This window comes from Mesoplodon densirostris, chromosome 7, assembly GCF_025265405.1.
Source record: "Mesoplodon densirostris isolate mMesDen1 chromosome 7, mMesDen1 primary haplotype, whole genome shotgun sequence".
In the NCBI taxonomy this organism is placed as follows: Eukaryota; Metazoa; Chordata; class Mammalia; order Artiodactyla; family Ziphiidae; genus Mesoplodon; species Mesoplodon densirostris.
The window spans coordinates 69539637-69558109 of NC_082667.1; the positions used below are offsets into that span (position 1 = coordinate 69539637).

General features: G+C 39.0%; 1 protein-coding gene across 1 annotated transcript in view; it reads left to right on the forward strand.

Annotated features, from left to right (window-relative positions):
• SPON1 (spondin 1) overlaps positions 1–18473 on the forward strand; it is a 274713-nt gene that overhangs the window by 64349 nt on the left and 191891 nt on the right. The window contains exon 3 of the mRNA XM_060104477.1: positions 16946–17079. Coding sequence (XP_059960460.1) covers positions 16946–17079 — 134 coding nt within the window. The remainder of the gene's footprint in view (positions 1–16945; positions 17080–18473) is intronic.

An 18473-nucleotide genomic window follows, 5' to 3' on the forward strand; every position in this document is an offset into this window, starting at 1 on the left:
GAGCAATTCAGTGAGAAGATACCTCATCTGCCTTGATGGGCTTTTCAATTACTCATTTTTAGTGCTGCATTATACCATTCTCTGGCAATAATTATTAAACATTTCAACTGTATTGCGATATAAAACTTCAAAGCCTGATTTATTTTCTAGGCATTAGACAACCTAGTATAATGTTCCCCAACTGTATGGTTCTATTGATTTAAACCTATTTATCAGAGTGATTTTCTAGCATCGAGTTGAAACTGATGCCATCTCCCCAAGTGGAAGGTGAGGGAAATGAGTTAGGTCCAGCTGTTACGAGCACTAGCGTTGGGGTCATGGGGGACATGAGCCCAAGCTCCTGCTTCCTAGTCCCAGTTTCTGAATTTGTAAAATGGGATAATTCATACTTTACAAGATTATTGGGATGATTGTGTGATATAATGGATAAGAAGTGTTAGCAAGAACATACAGTATGGACTCAGTAAATACTAGATATTATTGCCATGACTGTGCATTCTGGGATGGGTTTTACATTTGGCAGATGACAATATTCTCATTTATTCGCACACATGCATCACTCACCTATTAGGCTCTGGACACTGCAGGATTCATTTTCTGATTGTCACTTTAAGAACTCAAAAGAAGTCACAGTTATGGAGCACTTAACTGTTCCAGGCACCCTGCTAGGCAGAGCATCTTCCTTCATCAGTGTGATTCAGGCATTTCAGACAAGGACACTGAGGCACAGAAAGGTTAGTTACTTTCTTCAAGGTCATTCAGTGACTAAGACAGAAATCGGATCCCGGTCTGCCCAGCTCCAGAGCCCACACATCATACTCCCCCACTACGCCATGCTTTCTCTCAGGATCCCAGGAGGCATATTTCACCTGGTTTGAAGGATAATTCTTCCTTCTCTTCCTGGACTTTCTAAAGGAGATATATCTTTTCTTACTGAGGATTACCTACCCACAGTAAATGACCAATTTCCTGCACGTCCATCTCTACCTGTCTCAGCATCTCCCAATTCTCACATGGAAGGTGAGGTTCTCTTTTTCAACCAAGGGCCACACTGTGTTGAGTGATTGGGCAGTGACCCCTACACACACACACACACACACACACACACACACATACACGCACACCAGTTCCACTTGAGCCTGTTCATTGAACTCAAGGCTCCCAAGGCAAGCTGGATTTAGGTGCAGGCCAGCTGGGCTGGTACCAGGATACCACTTTGTAGGGAGCACTGAAATGTCACTGGAAATGTAATGAAATGGAGAAAATGTTCTTTACGAGAATTATTGAAAGCAAGCATGACATGAGAATGATGATAATAATGATTTTATTATCTTAAATAATACTCCATGATTATAATAAACACTGAGATAGCTTCGTGCCAGGAACTTCTCTAACCGTGTTACATGGAATAACTCATGTAAACCCTTCCGGCCCATTGAGGAAGGTACTATTATTACTGCCCATTTTACAGATAGGAAGACTCCTTCCAGAAAGGTTAAGGAATTTGCCAGAGTCATACCACTAGTAGATGGGCTGTCAGGCTCTCCCAGGCCCTTCACCATTGCCTCTTGGTAGGAGGCAAAACCCCAGGAGCTCTAAAGTGGCAAGAGGTGGTGTCTCGGCTGCCTTCCAGGCCTCTTAGTTGCTGGGTGAGGTGTGCAAGTTCAGGGCTGGGAGCCAAGCAGTGAGTGGGCGGGTGCTGAGCCAGCAGTCTTCCCTGCCCCCTCCTTGTACACAACACCCAGCCTCTCCTCTGGATGAATGTTGGGCAGATACTTAGAGAATATTGTTTGAAAGGAGGCCAGGTTATTAGCCTGCTCAGGGCGCCCACGTGTCCTGGTCTAACCCTGCTTCCAAGCTTGGCCTGCTGTGTTCGCTCTCAATATGTGAAACAACCCAGACAGCATGCAGGATTAATGTGCTTTTCGGGGGGAACAAAATCCATTAGCTCTCGGGACTTGACCTCCGTGGACTAGAGGCTGTGTACCCAGGTCAATGTCAGAGGGGGCCCCCTGTGATGTTCATGTCCACCTCCCCACTGCTCCTCCACCAGGTTCTCACAAGCTTCTCTGTTCTGGGAGGTGGAGGGCATTACCCTGGGAAAGAAAAAAATAGAAAGGGTAAAAAAAAGATGAATACAATGAAGATAATCTGTTACCTGTTATGATGAACACAATGAAGAGAATCTGTTAAGAGATCCTAGAGCAGAAAGGAATTCTAACAACTGACGAGGGGCTGGGAGGTGAAAGTCTTTGTAAGGAAGTAGGACAAGATTTGGGCCTAAATCTTTATAGCCTAGAAGGGGGACGATTGTCAAAAGCTACACTGGGGAATGCAGCCAATGCAGACATTCAAATGATGTTTCTGATGCATTTAGAAAAACCTGGAAAAATGTGAAGGCTCTTAGGACAAATGGAGAAAACAAGACGACATTATACACACAATGTGAACACAACTGTCTACAGATTTCAAAATATAAACAGAGAAAACTCTAAAAGGAAACAAACCAAAATTATTGACACAGTGGAGGATTTTTTTCCCCTCCTCTGTCCATGTACACTTTTTTATAATGAACTCTTTAGAACAATAAAGGCAAAATCTTTATTTAATTTTCAAAAATCTGTATTGAAAGCACTTTCATAAAAGACAAAGCAACTGTCTTTCTTTCCATGACTTTCAGATGGAGAAAATACACATGGGAAACTAGAAAGAGGTGATTTAATGGCCGGGATTATTTTCTTTGGATTCTCTCTCAGACCTTACTGAAGTGTTTCAAAATCCTTTCCTGGACAGATTCAGCAATAATAACCTGAATTAATTTCAGAAAAGTAAAGATGTGAAATTTAGCTGTAAGAGATAATCGTAATAGCCCCAAATTGTGAACAACACAATGTTCAGCCCTCTGAAGTTTGTTAGGTAAACTGTGGGCTCTCCATGCCATGGGCTATTCTGCAGCCATAGAAGATTTTGTTGAGTTATATATTGAGTAGAAAGGAAAGATATTCATGATGTATTGTTGAGTGAAAAAGACAGTATAGTGTAATTCTGTTTCTTAGAATTGCAATATGTACATATGTGTGTATAATCTGAAAAGATAAATGTCAAAATGTTAATAATAACTATCTTGGGGATAGTTGAATTGTGAGTATTGTTTGTTTCATAATTTTTGCTTCTCTGTGTTTCCTGATTCTCCTACAGTGAACAAGTACAGGCATACATCGTTTTATTGCACTTTGCTTTATTGTATTTAGCAGGCATTGTGTTTTTTACAAATTGAAGTTTTGTGGCAACCCTGCGTCGAGCAAGCCTATCGGCACCATTTTTCTAGTAGTATTTGCTCACTTTAGGTCTCTGTGTCACATTTTGGTAATTCTCGCAATATTTCAAATTTTTTCATTATTATTATATTTGTTGTGGCAATCTGTTCAGTGATCTTTGATGTTACTGCTGCAAAAAGATTGACTTGCTGAAGGCTCAGAAAATGGTTAGCATTTTTTAGCAATAAAGTATTTTTAATTAATATTTGTAGATTGTTTTTTTTAGATATGATGCTATTGCACACTTAATAGATTACAGTATACTGTAAACATAATTTTTTTCTTTTAATTTTAACCTTTTTAAAAAATTTTTATTTTTTTTATTGAAGTATATTTGATTTACAATGTTGTGTTAGTTTCAGGTGTACAGCAAAGTGATTCAGTTATATATACATCTAGTCTTTGTCAGATCCTTTTCCTTTATAGATTATTACATGATATTGAGTATAGTTCCCTGTGCTATACAGTAGGTCATTGTTGGCTATCTATTTTATATTTAGTAGTGTGTATATGTTAATCCCAAACTCCTAACTTATCCATCCCTCTCCTCCACTTTCCCCATTGGTAACCATAAGTTTGTTTTCTACGTCTGTGAGTCTATTTCTGTTTTGTAAATAAGTTCATTTGTATCCTTTTTTTTCCATTCCACATATAAGTGATATCATATGGTATTTGTCTTTCTCTGTCTGACTTACTTCACTTAGTATGATCATCTCTAGGTCCATCCATGTTGCTGCAAATGGCATTATTTCATTCTTTTTATTGGCTGAGTAATATTCCATTCCACAATGGAACATATATATATATATATATATATATATATATATATATATAACATCTTCTTTATCCATTCATCTGTTGATGGACATTTAGTTTGCTTCCATGTCTTGGCTATTGTAAATAGTACTGCTATGAACACTGGGGTGCATGTCTCTTTATGAATTAGAGTTTTCATCTTTTCTGGATATATGCCCAGGAGTAGGATTTCTGGATTATATGGTTACTCTATTTTTGGTTTTTTAAGGAACCTCCATACTGTTCTCCATAGTGGCTGCACCAATTTACATTCCCACCAACGGTTTAGGAGGATTCTCTTTTCTCTACACCCTCTCCAGCATTTATTATTTGTAGACTTTTTGATGATGGCCATTCTGAACAGTGCGAGGCGATACCTCATTGTAGTTTTGATTTGCATTTCTCTAATAATTAGTGATGTTGAGCATATTTTCATTGCAACATAATTTTTGTACGTACTGGGAAACCAAAATATTCATGTGATTCACTTTACTGCAAAAATTAAAAAGGTCTGGGACTGAACCCACAGTATCTCCAAAGTATGCCTATATTCCTGCTTCTCCTCTTTAGGGTGTCTTTCTCCTGCATTAATACAATCAGGCTAAGGTGTTGGGGGAAAACTTCCCTCTAGCTACAATATCCTGAAGACCCACTGCTTCTCACAAACCTCTAGAGAAGAAATACGTACGAGATGATGCAGTAGGACATATATTCCCTCATTCTCTAACTTGATCCCTAACTATCAGTGTCCCCTACACTCTCTGACTCAACAATCCACATTTAGATGTACTGTTGCCCTTTCCTTCAAACTCAGACCACCCACTACCCAGACCAATAAGGACTTGAGGACAGCCTTCTTAAGCAACCACTGACCCCATCACTATCCCTGATAGGCATCTGTGGTCGTGGTGTCCTGCATTGACCACTGGGCTCCTGAGGTATTTTCTTTCTCACATCTCACATCCCCACCCCACCCCAAGCAGAAGTCCCTTCTAATCCCAAGGCCCAAATCTAACCTCTCCTGCCAACTCTATTCCAAGCCCATGCTCATGGGACCAGTTTTCTTCTGTGGATGTCATTCCAAGTGCCTGTTCTAATTATCTGACTTATCCATGGTTCTCATGTGGGAACTGGAGCCCTGACCCTGACCACCAGCTCTGTTCTCTATCTGTGACTAGCTTTCTGCTTCCAGAAGACAAATGTCCAAGATGGCACCTATGGGGACTTCCAAATAGTATTCTCCTGGATGTCCCACTGCCATGGTCCACCCACTTGTTAGAAAGCTTGTGACTTTATCCAGGACCTTGATGTTATTTAGGTTCATCTCCTGAGGCTTATGTCTGTCGGACCCCAAAGGATGAGAAAACATAGCAGAAGAGAGAATCCATATCAGGGTTGAGGAGGGGAGCCAAAATTAGACTTAGGAAAGAAGTATTGTGTATTCAAGCCTGAAAAGAAAGTGAGGCCTTAAACAGGATGAGGGTAAATGTAGGCCATGATGCAGATTTCAAAATGGATATGGTAGGTGATTCAGGATTGTGATCAATGGAAAGTTTTGGAAACTTTGAAAGTCATGCTGATGAGGTGGCTTGAAAAGTCCCTAATATTTGAAAACGTCTATTCATGACCAGATGCCCAACCAGTTGCCTTAGTGATAGGTTGCCAAGCATTCTGGGAATCCAACTTTGTCCACCTGTCTTAACTTGGTCTACCTTACCTGGCTATCTCACCTGACTGGGTGGGGACCAGTCTCAGGTCCCTTAATTTCTCTCTCTTCTTACAGGGAGTCAAGCAGCCCCCTTGCCAGCAAATCTCCCCCAAGTGACTTTAAACTTAAACTTAACCTGAGAAGGTTTATTGTAGCCTATATTAAAAAAAAAAAAGAAAAGAAATGTTACCCATAGAATGTTGTAATGAAGTCCCTTAAAAAGAATTAGAAACCTCTTCATTTAAAGTAATACATCATCATTTTAGAAAATTTAGAAACCACAAAAAGCATAGACAGGAAGAAAAAATCACCCATAATACTACTACCAGACACCACCACCCATCATAATATGTTTTAATTTTTAGTCTCAGGTACTCAGAAAAGAAGCCAGAGATTGAAATGAGTGTTGAAGCCTTTTTAAGTGACTTTCATTTAGTTGGTGACTAACATGGTGGGTCTACTGTAGACCAGGACAAGTGTGGAGATGTTTGGGGGGTGGGGAAAGGGACAACAACAAGTTCTGATAGGCCCAAAGCTTGTTGGAGGAAGCTGACATTTTCTGGAAAACAAACAACTTTGGGAGCATTCTCTGAATTGGAGGAAATAGCCCCTTCTGTTCATTGCTTAATTACCATCTGGCAACTGAGGTTGTGGATAAACAACCATGTTTACCTAAGGTGGCCTCTGTGGCTTGGCAAACATTCTTCTTTGTTTCACTGCTGGGCCAAGGGTCTGAGTCTTATCCCCCACTGGGATCTTTTTCAGAGATACAAGCTTTCATTTCAGACAGCCCTGAGTCAGAATTCAGACCAGATCACTTTGACTTTTATTTCCTCATCTATGAGAATAATTATTCCCATCAAGGATTCAAAGATGTGACCATGTTAAGTACCTGGCACATAGTAGGTGCTAATTAAATATTAGTTCCCTTTGGCTTTCCTAATATAGTCACCCAGAACTCTCCCAAGGATTTTAAAGATTTAGGGTTAAAATTACCTGCAAAAGTTCTCTGTTACCACCAGTAAAGGGGTTCCTCATGGAGGCCAAGTGTGCCACTCCAAGAAAATCACATGGTTTGGAAATCTACCCTCACACCAATAAAGCTGCAGAAGGGAATCTAAGTACCCTTTAAGAAAATACGAAGCAGAAGTACTATTTACATTTACCAAGTACTTGTGTGTGTGTGTGTGTGTGTTGGAGTGGGATGTTTAGTTGTCGGCTGGTCCATTGGAGGTGGTTCCATAGGACTCAGCTTGGCTAGAGAGAAATTCTTACCGAACATAAGGGAATGACACTGTCAGGAGGGAGTGTGGTAAAGGGGAAAGAGCACGGGCATTAGAGCAGATAGGGCTGAGGTTAAACCCCTGTTCCACCACTGTGGGATTTGAACAGGTTATTTAACCCATCTGCATCACAGTAGTTTCCCCAAGGACAGGCTTAATACTGCTTAATTATTGGAAGGAAATGGAAATCATATATGTAAAGTCCTTAGACAGTAGAAAGTGGTCAAAAATGCAAACTATTATTATTATCAAGGCTATTAATAATCATCTAGAAAAACAAAATCCAAAGTCAGAAGGACTTTGTCTAACTCCAGGGAGTCGTCTAAATAGGGAATAAAGGCAGATATTGAAGCCAGGAGGCAGAGCCAGCAATCTCACAACCAAAGGGAGGGAGCATGTACATCTAGTTCTTCAGTGCACACCTCTTAGCTATCAGGCACTGTGCTAAGTGCTGAGGAAACAAAGAGAAAAAAAGCGAGAGACGTAGTGTCTGCCCTCGTGTAGCCTACAGATTATTAGAGAGGTAGACATTAATCAAGGACTCAAACAAATGCTTGTAAAATTAAAAGAGGGCTAAAGTGTCTGAAGGAAGGGGGATGGATATATGAGAACACATAACGGAGGAAATGGCCATAATGAAAGAGGACAGGGAAGCCTTTTCAATGAGAAGGATGAGTGAGCTGAGATGCAGAAAAGGAAGAAAGGGAAGAAGGAAAGGAGGAAGGGAGAGGAGGAAGGAAGGAGGAAGAAGGAAGGGAGGGAAGAAGGAAAAGGGAATTGACTAGGCTTTTGCAGGAGAAAACAAGTGCAGAAAGCAAGGTGGGGAGGAGATGGCACAGTATGAGGCTAGAGAGGTGGGAAGGCAGGGACTTGACTCTTAAGGATTTCAGTCTTGATCCTGGAAACAATGAAAAGCTGTTGAATTGCTCTAAGGAAGGAGATTATATTCATGTTTTTAAAAGATCACTCTGGTTTTCAGTATAGAGAAAAAAATGAAGAAAGACAAGAGAAGATGTGCAAAGACCAGTTAGGATAATTTTATATTAGTTCAGATTAAAATGATGTGGCTTAGTCTACAATAGTAGTAGGGATATTAGTCTATGGTAGTAGTAGGGATGGTAGTAGGAATTCAAGAGACATTTGGAAGGTAACATGGACAGCATTTGGATATGAAGGGTGAGAGAGGGAGAAAAGCCAAGCATGACACCTGGCGTTTCTGACTTGCACAATTAGAGCAGGACCAGGTTAGAGGGAAGATAAATTAGTTGTTGACAAGGTGTATTTGAGGTATGTGTCATCCAAGAGGAAGTGCAAGTAGAAGATAGAAGTTTGGAGATGCATGCCTAGAGCTCTGAGAAGTGGCCAAGACTGGAAATGTAAACTTGTGAATCATCCACACATAGGTAGCAATTAATGCTGTGAGTTGAATGAGATCACCTACCTAGAGGGAATAAAGTCAGAGCAGGAGAGGGCTTAGGACTGAGCTTTGAGCAATGTCAAATTTAGAAGCCAGTAGAGGAGGATCAGCAGCCAAAGAAAGTAGGGAGAGAGGACAGGAAAGTGGAGGTGGGGAGAGGGCAGGAAGGAGCTACGGCACAGAAGCTGTGGGAGGAGAGTGCTTCAAGAAGGACTGTAGATCTATTAGGTTAAGCACTGCAGAAGCCACTGATGGCCTTAGCTAGAGCTGTTTTAATAGTGTGATGTACACCCCAAACACCTGGGATTGGGATGAAGATGACTGGGATGTGAAGTGAAGACTGGAAGTATAGCCAACTCATTCAAGTTATTTGATTGTGATGGAGAGAAGAGAGATAACACCATATCTGGAGGGGGATGAAGGGTTAACGGAAGGTGTCTTTATTTTTCAATGGGAAAGACTCAACTGTGCTTACAAGATTAATGGGAATGATTCAATTGGGGCAAAAGTTGAACCTGGAGGAGAGAAAAGGGGTAATTGTTAGAGTCAGGAAGAGGGATGGGAACAGAGCAGAGTTGAAAGAGAAGTAAGGTTCCTCTATTACAATAAGAATGAAGGAGGACAGGGTGAATGCAGGTGGGAAAGTGAAGGACTTTAAATCTGCTGACTTCTGTTTATTCTGTGAAGTAAGTGGCAAGGTAATACAATAAGAGTGAAAGAAGAGATTAATGTTGGAAGTTTGGAGAGATTGGAGATTTGAAATCATCATTGTTGACAGTGGAAAGGTAATGGTTTGCCAGATACGTAAAGCAATGTAGCCGGGCAGACCTGAGGCTAGGAGTCAATTAATATAGGAGACAATTGGCCTCATCACATGACTTTGTCCAGTAGCACCGAGCTCCACAGGTGTGAGTGGCTGGGATTTTATCACATCAAGAAAATAAAATGAATTGGGAGATTGGGATTGACATATATACACTAATATGTATAAAATGGATAACTAATAAGAACGTGCTGTATAAAAAAATAAATAAAATTAAATTTAAAAAAAGATAAAATGACAGAGAAGCAAGGGAGTTTTTAGAGTATTTATACCATATATGAAAAAATAAAGATCCACAGAGATAACACAGTGTTGATAAAGAAGAGCAAGGAATGAGGACTTGCCATTCCAGATATTAAAATATATTACAGTGCTATGGTGGGGGTGCATGGGAACCTGAGTAGAAAGCTCAGTAACAATGTGTTTGGGAACCTGGTATACATATGCCCCATTTGCCGGGAAAAGTCTGTTTTGCCAGTTGTCTCAGAATATTGTAATTATTAATAACAAACTTTTTCATCCTTGTTTGGACAATAAATTTTATGGTCACTCTTTATATGAGAAAGGTGGCATCACAAAGTGGAGGAAAGATGGATTGAGTGGTGTTAAAAGTAGCTCACAGTATGGACTTCTAGCTTCTAGGCCCACGGGTAAGGAGCTTAGAGGTCACCACTCCATCCTAACAAGTGAAATGCTGAGCAAACCAAAAAAGCAACAATTCTTTTTAGAGCCATCAGAGAAATGAGATCACAGGGCAAATTGCTGCCCCCAAATTGGAGAGGCAGACAGGAGGATACAGAGAATCACAACTTAACAGAGCAGAAATTTCCATGTGCCAGAGTAGGAAAACCTGAACTACAATCGATGGATTGCTTGAGGCTCAGTGTGGACAAGTCTGAGAGTTAGAAACTCCAGAGGCGCCCAGTCATTGGTGGGGAGGGGGAATAACTTTTGTGGGCTTCACCTCCAGGAGATCTACCACGTCCTCACAGTGAATATCAGAGAAAAAATTCTCTTTGGGCTTCTGGCAAGGGGAGGAGAAAAGGTACTAGTTTTAAATACACTAGGCATTCTGTTCTTCTCAACAAGGTCTGCTCTCAGGAGGAGCTATTTTACTATAGCCTAACGTCCTAGAATTTTATCAGAACCTAGCCTATCTGGGGGAAGGGAAATACCCAACTCCAGCCCCCTCCAGCCATCCAGTCCCACCTAAGTGGTGAGGGGAAACTGAGACGCACACGTGAAATTCACAGTCCAGGGTTAACACGTCACCAAAAGACGGAGACCTAATCATAAGACTATAGAACACTTCCTCTCCCTGACCCCTTACCACAGGCATACTTCAAAGATATTGTTGGTTAAGTTTCAGACCACTGCAATAAAGCAAAAATTGCAATAAATCTAGTCACATGAAATTTTTGGTTTCTCAGCACATATAAAAGTTATGTTTGGGCTTCCCTGGTGGCGCAGTGGTTGAGAGTCCGCCTGCCGATGCAGGGGACACGGGTTCGTGCCCCAGTCTGGGAAAATCCCACGTGCCGCGGAGCGGCTGGGCCCGTGAGCGATGGCCGCTGAGCCTGTGCATCCAGAGCCTGTGCTCCGCAACGGGAGAGGCCACAACAGTGAGAGGTCCTCGTACCGCAAGAAAAAAAAAACAAAAACCAAAAACAAACAAAAAAAACACATCTGAAAAGATAGAGAAAGCATCAGAACCAGACATGGCAGGGATGTTGGAATTATCAGACAGGGAATTTGAAACAACAATGATTAATATGCTAAGGGCTCTAATGGATAAAGTGGACAGCATGTAAGAACAGATGGGCAATGTAAGCAGAGATGGAAATCCTAAGGAAAAACCAAAAAGAAATGCTAGAGATCAAAAACCTTGTAACAGAAATGAAGAATGCCTTTGATGGGCTTATCAGTAGATTGGACACAGCTGAGGAATCTCTGAGCTTGAGGATATATCAACAAAACTACTAAAACTGAAAAGCAAAAGAAAAAAGACTGAAAAAAACAGAACAGAATATACAAGGACTATGAGACAACTACAAAAGACATAACATATGCATAATAGGAATACCAGGAGAAGAAAGGGAGAAAGGAACAGAAGAAATACTTGAGACAATAATGACTGAGAATTTCCTCAAATTAATATATGACACTAAACCAAAGATCCAGGAAGCTCAGAGAACACCAAGAAAGATAAATGCCAAAAAAACTATATCCAATCATATCATTTTTAAACGACAGAAAATTAAAGATAAATAAAAAATCCTGAAAGAAGCCAGAGGAAAAAAACACCTTACCTACAGAAGAACAAAGATAAGAATTATATACAACTTCTCAGAAACCATGCAAACAAGAAGAGAGTGGGGTGAAATATTTAATGTGTTGAGAGAAAAAAGTCACCAACTTAGAACTCAATACCCTGTGAAATTATTCTTCAAAAGTGAAAAAAATATAGAGACTTCTTCAGACAAACAAAAATTGAGGGAATTTGTCACCAGTAGACCCGTCTTGCAAAAAATGTTTAAAAAGTTCTTTAGAGAGAAAAAAAATAATATAGGTCAGAAAGTCAGATCTCCATTTAAAAAAGGAAGAGTATTAAAGAAGGAATAAAGGAAGGTAAAATAAATTTTTAAATTTTTCTTATTCTTAATTGATCTAACAGATAATACTTTGTTCAAAATAATAATAGTAACAGTGTATTCAATTATATATGCTTATGTCTATATATGCTTATATATGTTTATGTGTAAGTGAAATGAATGACAGCAATGATATAAGGGAAAGGAGGAAGGAATTAGGAATATTTTGTTATTATAAGGTACTTGCACTATCTTTGAAGCAGTATAGTGTTAATTGATGGCAGACTTGGATTAGTTGTAAATGTATACTGAAAACTCCAGGACAACCATTTTAAAAAGCCAAAAAAAAAAAGTATAATTGATACGCTAAGAAAGGAAAACAAATAGATAGAATCATATAAAATTCTCAATTAGAACCAAAACGACAAAAAATGTGTGAAAGACAGAAATAGGAACAAAGAACAAGGCAACAAATATGGTAAATATTAATCTGCCTGTATCAATAATCACTTTAAACATCCGTGGTCTAAACAGATCAATTAAAAGATTGTCAGTGAATCAAAGACAAGACCCTTATATGTTGTCTATAAGAAACCCACTTTAAATATAAAGACATATATCAATAGATTAAAAGCAGGATGATGAGAAAGATATACAATGTTAACATTAATCAAAAGAAAGCAGGAATAGCTATATTAATTTCAGGCAGAGTGGACTTCAGAGCAAGGAAAGTTATCAGGAATAAAGAGAGGCATTACATAATGATAAAGGGATCAGTACTCCAAGAAGATGTAATAATCCTTAATATGTTTGCACCTAATGACAGAGCATCAAAATGTGTGAGCTGAAAACTTATAGAACTGCAAGGAGAAATAGATGAATCCATTGTCATAGTTGTAGACTTCAATTCCCCTCTATCAGAAATGGACAGATGTAGCAGGCAGAAAATCGGTAAGGACATAGTTCAACTCAGCAGTGCCATCAATCAGCTGGATCTAACTGGCATCTATAGACTACATTCAACAACAGCAGATTACATGTTCTTCTCAAGCTCACATGGAACATTCAACAAGATGGATCATATTCTGGGTCATAAAGTACACCTTAACAAATTTAAAAAGGTAGAAATTATACAATATCTGCTCTCACACCACAATAGAATTAAACTAGAAATCAATCATAGAAAGATAGCTGGAAAATCCCCAAATAGTTGGAGGTTAAACAACACATTTCTAACCAACACATGGGTCAAAGAAGGAATTTCAAAAGAAATTTTAAAATATTGTGAACTAAATGAAAATGAAAATACAACTTATCAAAATTTGTGCGATGCAATGAAAGCAGCACTTAAGGGAAATTTATAGCATTGAATGTACATATTAGAAAAGAAGAAAAACTTTAAATCAATAATCTAATCTTCTACTTTAGGAAGCTAGAAAAAGAAAAGCAAATAATATCTAAAATAAACAGGAAAAATAATAAAAATTGGAGCAGAAATCAATGAAACTGAAAAAAGAAAGAAATCAATAGAGAAAATCAATAAAACCAAGAGCTGGTTCTTTGAAAAGATCAGTAAGATTGATAAGCCCTTAGCCAGGCTAACTGAAAAAAAAAAGAGGAGACACAAGTTACTAATATCAGAAATGAAAGAAGGGACATCACTACAGATCCCATGGACACTAAAGGAATAATAAGGAATATTACAAACAACTCTATGCTCACAAATTTGATAACCTAGATGAAATGGACCAATTCCTTGAAAGACACAATCTACCAAAACTCACACAATAAGGAATAGAAAATATGAATAGGCCTATATCTTTTAAAGAAATTGAATCAATAATTAATATCCTTCCAAAACAGAAAGAACCAGACCGAGATGGGTTCACTGGTGAATTCTGCCAAACATTTAAGGAAGAAATTATACCGATTCTCTACTTCCTAACTCGTTCTATGAGGCCAGCACCACCCTATTACCAAAAGTAGACAAAGACATTGCAAAGAAAGGAAAACTGCAAATCCATATCTCTCATGAACATAGATGTAAAATTCCTCTACAAAATATTAGCAAATCAAATGCAACAGTGTATAAAAAGAATAGACACCATAACCAAGTGGGATTTATCCCAGTCATGCAAGGCTGGTTCAGCATTTGAAAATCAATTAATGTAATCTATCACATCAACAGGTAAAAGAAGAACAATCACATGATCATATAAATAGATGCAGAAAAAACATTTGACAGAATCCAACACCCATTCATGATAAAAACTCGCAGCAAACTATGAATAGAGATAAAGGTCCTTAACTTGGTAAAGAGCGTACAAAAAACCTACACTTAACATCATACTTACTGGTAGGAAACTTAAGACTTTGCTGCAAAGATCAAGAACAAGGCAAGGATGTCCCCTCTCACCACTACTTTTCAACATCATACTGGATGTCCTAGCTAATACAACAAGACAAGATAAGGAAATAAAAGATATACAGATTGGGAAGGAAGAAATAAAGCCGTCTTTGTTTACAGATGACATGGTTGTCTACATAGGAAAAGCTGAATCGACAAAAAACCTCAGGGAACTAATAAGCAATTACAACAAAAGCTTGATGATTGCCAGGGGTTGTGGGGAGGGAGGGATGAATCGGCAGAGCAGAGGGTTTTTTAAGACGGTGAAACTACTCAATACAATACTACAATGGTGGATGCATAGTATTATACCTTTGTCAAAATCCCATAGAATATGCAATACCAAGAGTGAACTCTAATGTAAACTGTGGACTTTGGGTGATGATGTGTCAGTGTAGGTTTCTGTAGGATTATTAGTTGTAACAAATGTACCACTCTGATGCCTGATGTTGATAATGGGGAAGGTTGTGCATGTGTGGGAACAGGGGGTATATGGGAACTCTCTGTACTTTCTGCTCAATTTTATTGTGAGTGTAAAACTGCTCTAAAAAAATCTGTTTACTAATTTGTTTTGAAGTAGCTCACAGTATGGAGAAAATCGAGTTGGATCCCTACTCCATCACATTAAAAAGTAAATTCTAAATGGATTGAAGGCCTAAATGTGAAAATAAAATTATAAAGCTAATGGAAGAAAGTACTAGAGAATATCTTTGTGATCTCAGTGTTTTTAGCAAGACCAAAAAAATACAAGCCATAGGAGAGAAATTGATCAATTTGATTAGATGGAAATTATTGAAGAATTCTAAAGATAAGATGAACGTCTGGGTGACAGAAAGATATTTGTAAATGATGAGCATTTCATATATGGAAAGTCCTACAAATCGACAAGAAAAAGAAAAATCCACCGGTAAATATTTTGAGTAGGCAATTTACAAGAGAAACATGATAAATTTATGAAGAGATGCTCAAATTTGCTAGTATTAAATGAAAACAAGATACTACTTTACATCCATCAGATTGGGAACAATTAGGAAGTCCAATAATCACAAGTACTAGTGAGGATATGGGGAAATGGGAACAGTTATGCATAGCTTATAGAATGAAAGTAAGTAAAGCCATTTTGCAGAACAATCTGGAACTACTTAGTGAAATTAATATGATTATACCCGCAACCTCACAACCAAGCAGTCCCACGACATGGTTTATATTGCTGAGAAACTTTCAGGTAGGTTCATAAGCAGAGCAGCATGAGGATTTGTATTACAGCAATGTTTGTCGAGGCAAAGAGCTGGGAGTCAGTTAAGTGCTCCTCACTGGGAGAATAAGTAAAATGTGGTCTATGCATGCAGTGGAGTGTACTAAGCAGCAGTCAGTAGCAGTGTTACATTCTCATGTAGTAACATTGACATATCTCAAAATTATAAGATTAAGTGAAAAAAATATTAAAATACAAAACAACTCTATGTAACTTCAAGTAAATTATACACACACTTATCTATGTAATATATGTATATGTGTAGATATAGATATTCAGAAGGACATATATTAAATACTTAGGAGTGAGCAGTAAACAAAGGAAGGAAATGAGAGACGTATAAAGAATATAGAGATAAACAAAACGTTGCCTTTGCACAGTGATGAAAGTATATGATGTGACTTAATTTTTTACCTGCTTTCCTAAAAAAAAGAGGAATTAAAAAACATTTTAAATAAAATAAATACAATATGGATATAATGATCTCATTAAATTGTATTTGAAAATTAAATGAGTAATTCATATAAAGCACTTAACTTAGTACCTAGCCTACACTAAACACCCAATAAATGTTTTCTGTTAATGTTAGTAACACCACTCATGACACAGCTACTACCAATCAGTTGGAGTTGGCACTTAAGACCCATTGGATTTAGATGATTTCCCCAAAAGATCCGTTCAGGTCTAACAATCTGTGGTTCTACGAGAGGAATAGGCAAGTCCTGGCTGCAGACCCAGAAGCAAGCAGGAGAAATGGTGAACACAGCCTTGTGGAATGGGAATGGCTACCAGCTTTTTTGCAGTGTCATAGGAAATCTGGATGGTTAACTTGGGAGAACACCAGTATAAGGCACAAATTAAGAAAGGAGAGGCTGCAGGAGTAAACAGTGCTATAGAGCTGGGCGACTTTATGTACTTTGGTATACTTACTCCAAAGCGGGGTTTTCTTTTAACATTTTAATTTCAAGTTATAAAATTGAATCACAATGTCTAGGTATATAGTGTTTGCTTTGGATTATCTCTCCCCCACCCTCCTCCTTCCCTGAAGTGGGACACAGGTTGTTGTAGTGAAATGAGCAAGATCAACACCTAGTGGCCTGTCCCTCAAAGTGCTGACATAAGATCCTGGTCCCAGAGAGCGGAGAACAGGTGCTACATCCTTGCCCTTACGTTAATTCAACAAGCATTAAGTGGGCCTCTATGCCAGGCACTATTCTGGTGTCTTGGGGATGTAGAACTACTAACAGAAAATGACAGATTTAAAAATAAAATTAAGGAAGTGTCAACACGGAAACTTCCCAAAGTGACATTGCATTTTAATGTGTTTATTTTCCACTGGTTTTTCACAGATCATAGATGAAGAAGAAACACAATTTATGAGTAATTGCCCCGTTGCGGTCACCGAAAGCACCCCACGGAGGAGGACGCGGATCCAGGTGTTCTGGATAGCGCCACCTGCAGGAACCGGCTGTGTGATTCTAAAGTAAGTGAACAAGGGAATCCTTGGAACACTTCACTCCCCTTTCCTGTGCTCTCTCTCGAAGTCTCCGTGGTGCGGTTGCAGAAGGAAAAGTGCCTTTATTGGGGCATCAGACAAATTGTATCATCTCTCTGCCCTCCCTTATCTTGACTCTAAAACAGGACTATGGGCGGTCTTTTGTAAAGTGCTATGAAAAGAATCAATCACCTGAATCTCTATTTTCTTCCCATACAATGATCTGCTGGTTACTCTCTATCTTCCTAGAGATAATGATCCTATGGCTCGTCAAGAAAAATTATGACCTGGGCGAGGATAATTTTTGGCTTCCTCCATCTTGAATACACCCCCTATCCTTAAGCTGTGCTAGGCTGACCTGAGACCTGACTGTAACCTCCGTTGGCCCCAGGCTCTGCTTTATGATCCTGTCTTCTTCCTTCTCCCATCAAAATTGCCCTCTTGCACCACTTCCTATGGGGCATCTTGATCCTCATCTTGGTGAGTTACAATAGATGATGAGAGGTATGAGCCAGCCAATGGTTTTCCCCTGAAAGGTAGCATTATCTCAAACCTGTATATTGTATGTTATAGAATGATGTTCAGGGAGATGTAAATAGGTGGGCAGGAAATCAATTTCTATGGTTAAATAACTTTGGAAAATGCTGTATGGTATATATCTCCTTCTTGGAGATTCACAACATACATTAGCATATTGAATGTTTTGCAAAGTCCTGCCAAAAAGAAGTCTGTTTAACTTGGTTTCACCCAGCATTTCCCAAACTTGACTGCAAAGCTCCTTTTTTGCTGAGACATCTATTAACATTAAATAGTTAGAGAAATGTTGCTATAACCTGTTTTAAATACATTTTAAGGCTCTATAGAGTGCTGCTGGGAATTTTAGGATTTCAGACAGGCAAATAGTCATAGGTAGCTAGGCAAGGCTCCAATGCCAGCATCCAAGAAACCCTTTTCCCTGGAGTTAGGGGCTGGGAACTTCCCAACCATCTTCTACTTCTTTAAATCCCCTAAGGCCTTATGTATATGTTTGGTTCATTTGTCTGAACCTGTGGCAGGTGGACATTTCTAAAGACTTAGAACTACAGCCCAGCCCTGAGGAGAGACTGATAAGGAGGCATTCCACCTAGGCTCTCCAGTCCCTGCAGTTTATGGATCCAGCTGTGCCTGGCTTATGGGAGAAAAAAAAAGCTCGCAGAGATTTCTGGAAACCTCTGTCCATTGTCCAGGCTCAGTCTTGTCTTTGGCCTCTTTTTGCTGCCATCTGTATGGACATCATTTATTTTTTTCTTAGTTTAATGCAAGCTGAGCATCCTTCCTCAGATTCCTTGGGAAGTTTGGCTTTTGGCACTAATCTACATTGGTGATTTGTTTTAAATTTAGAA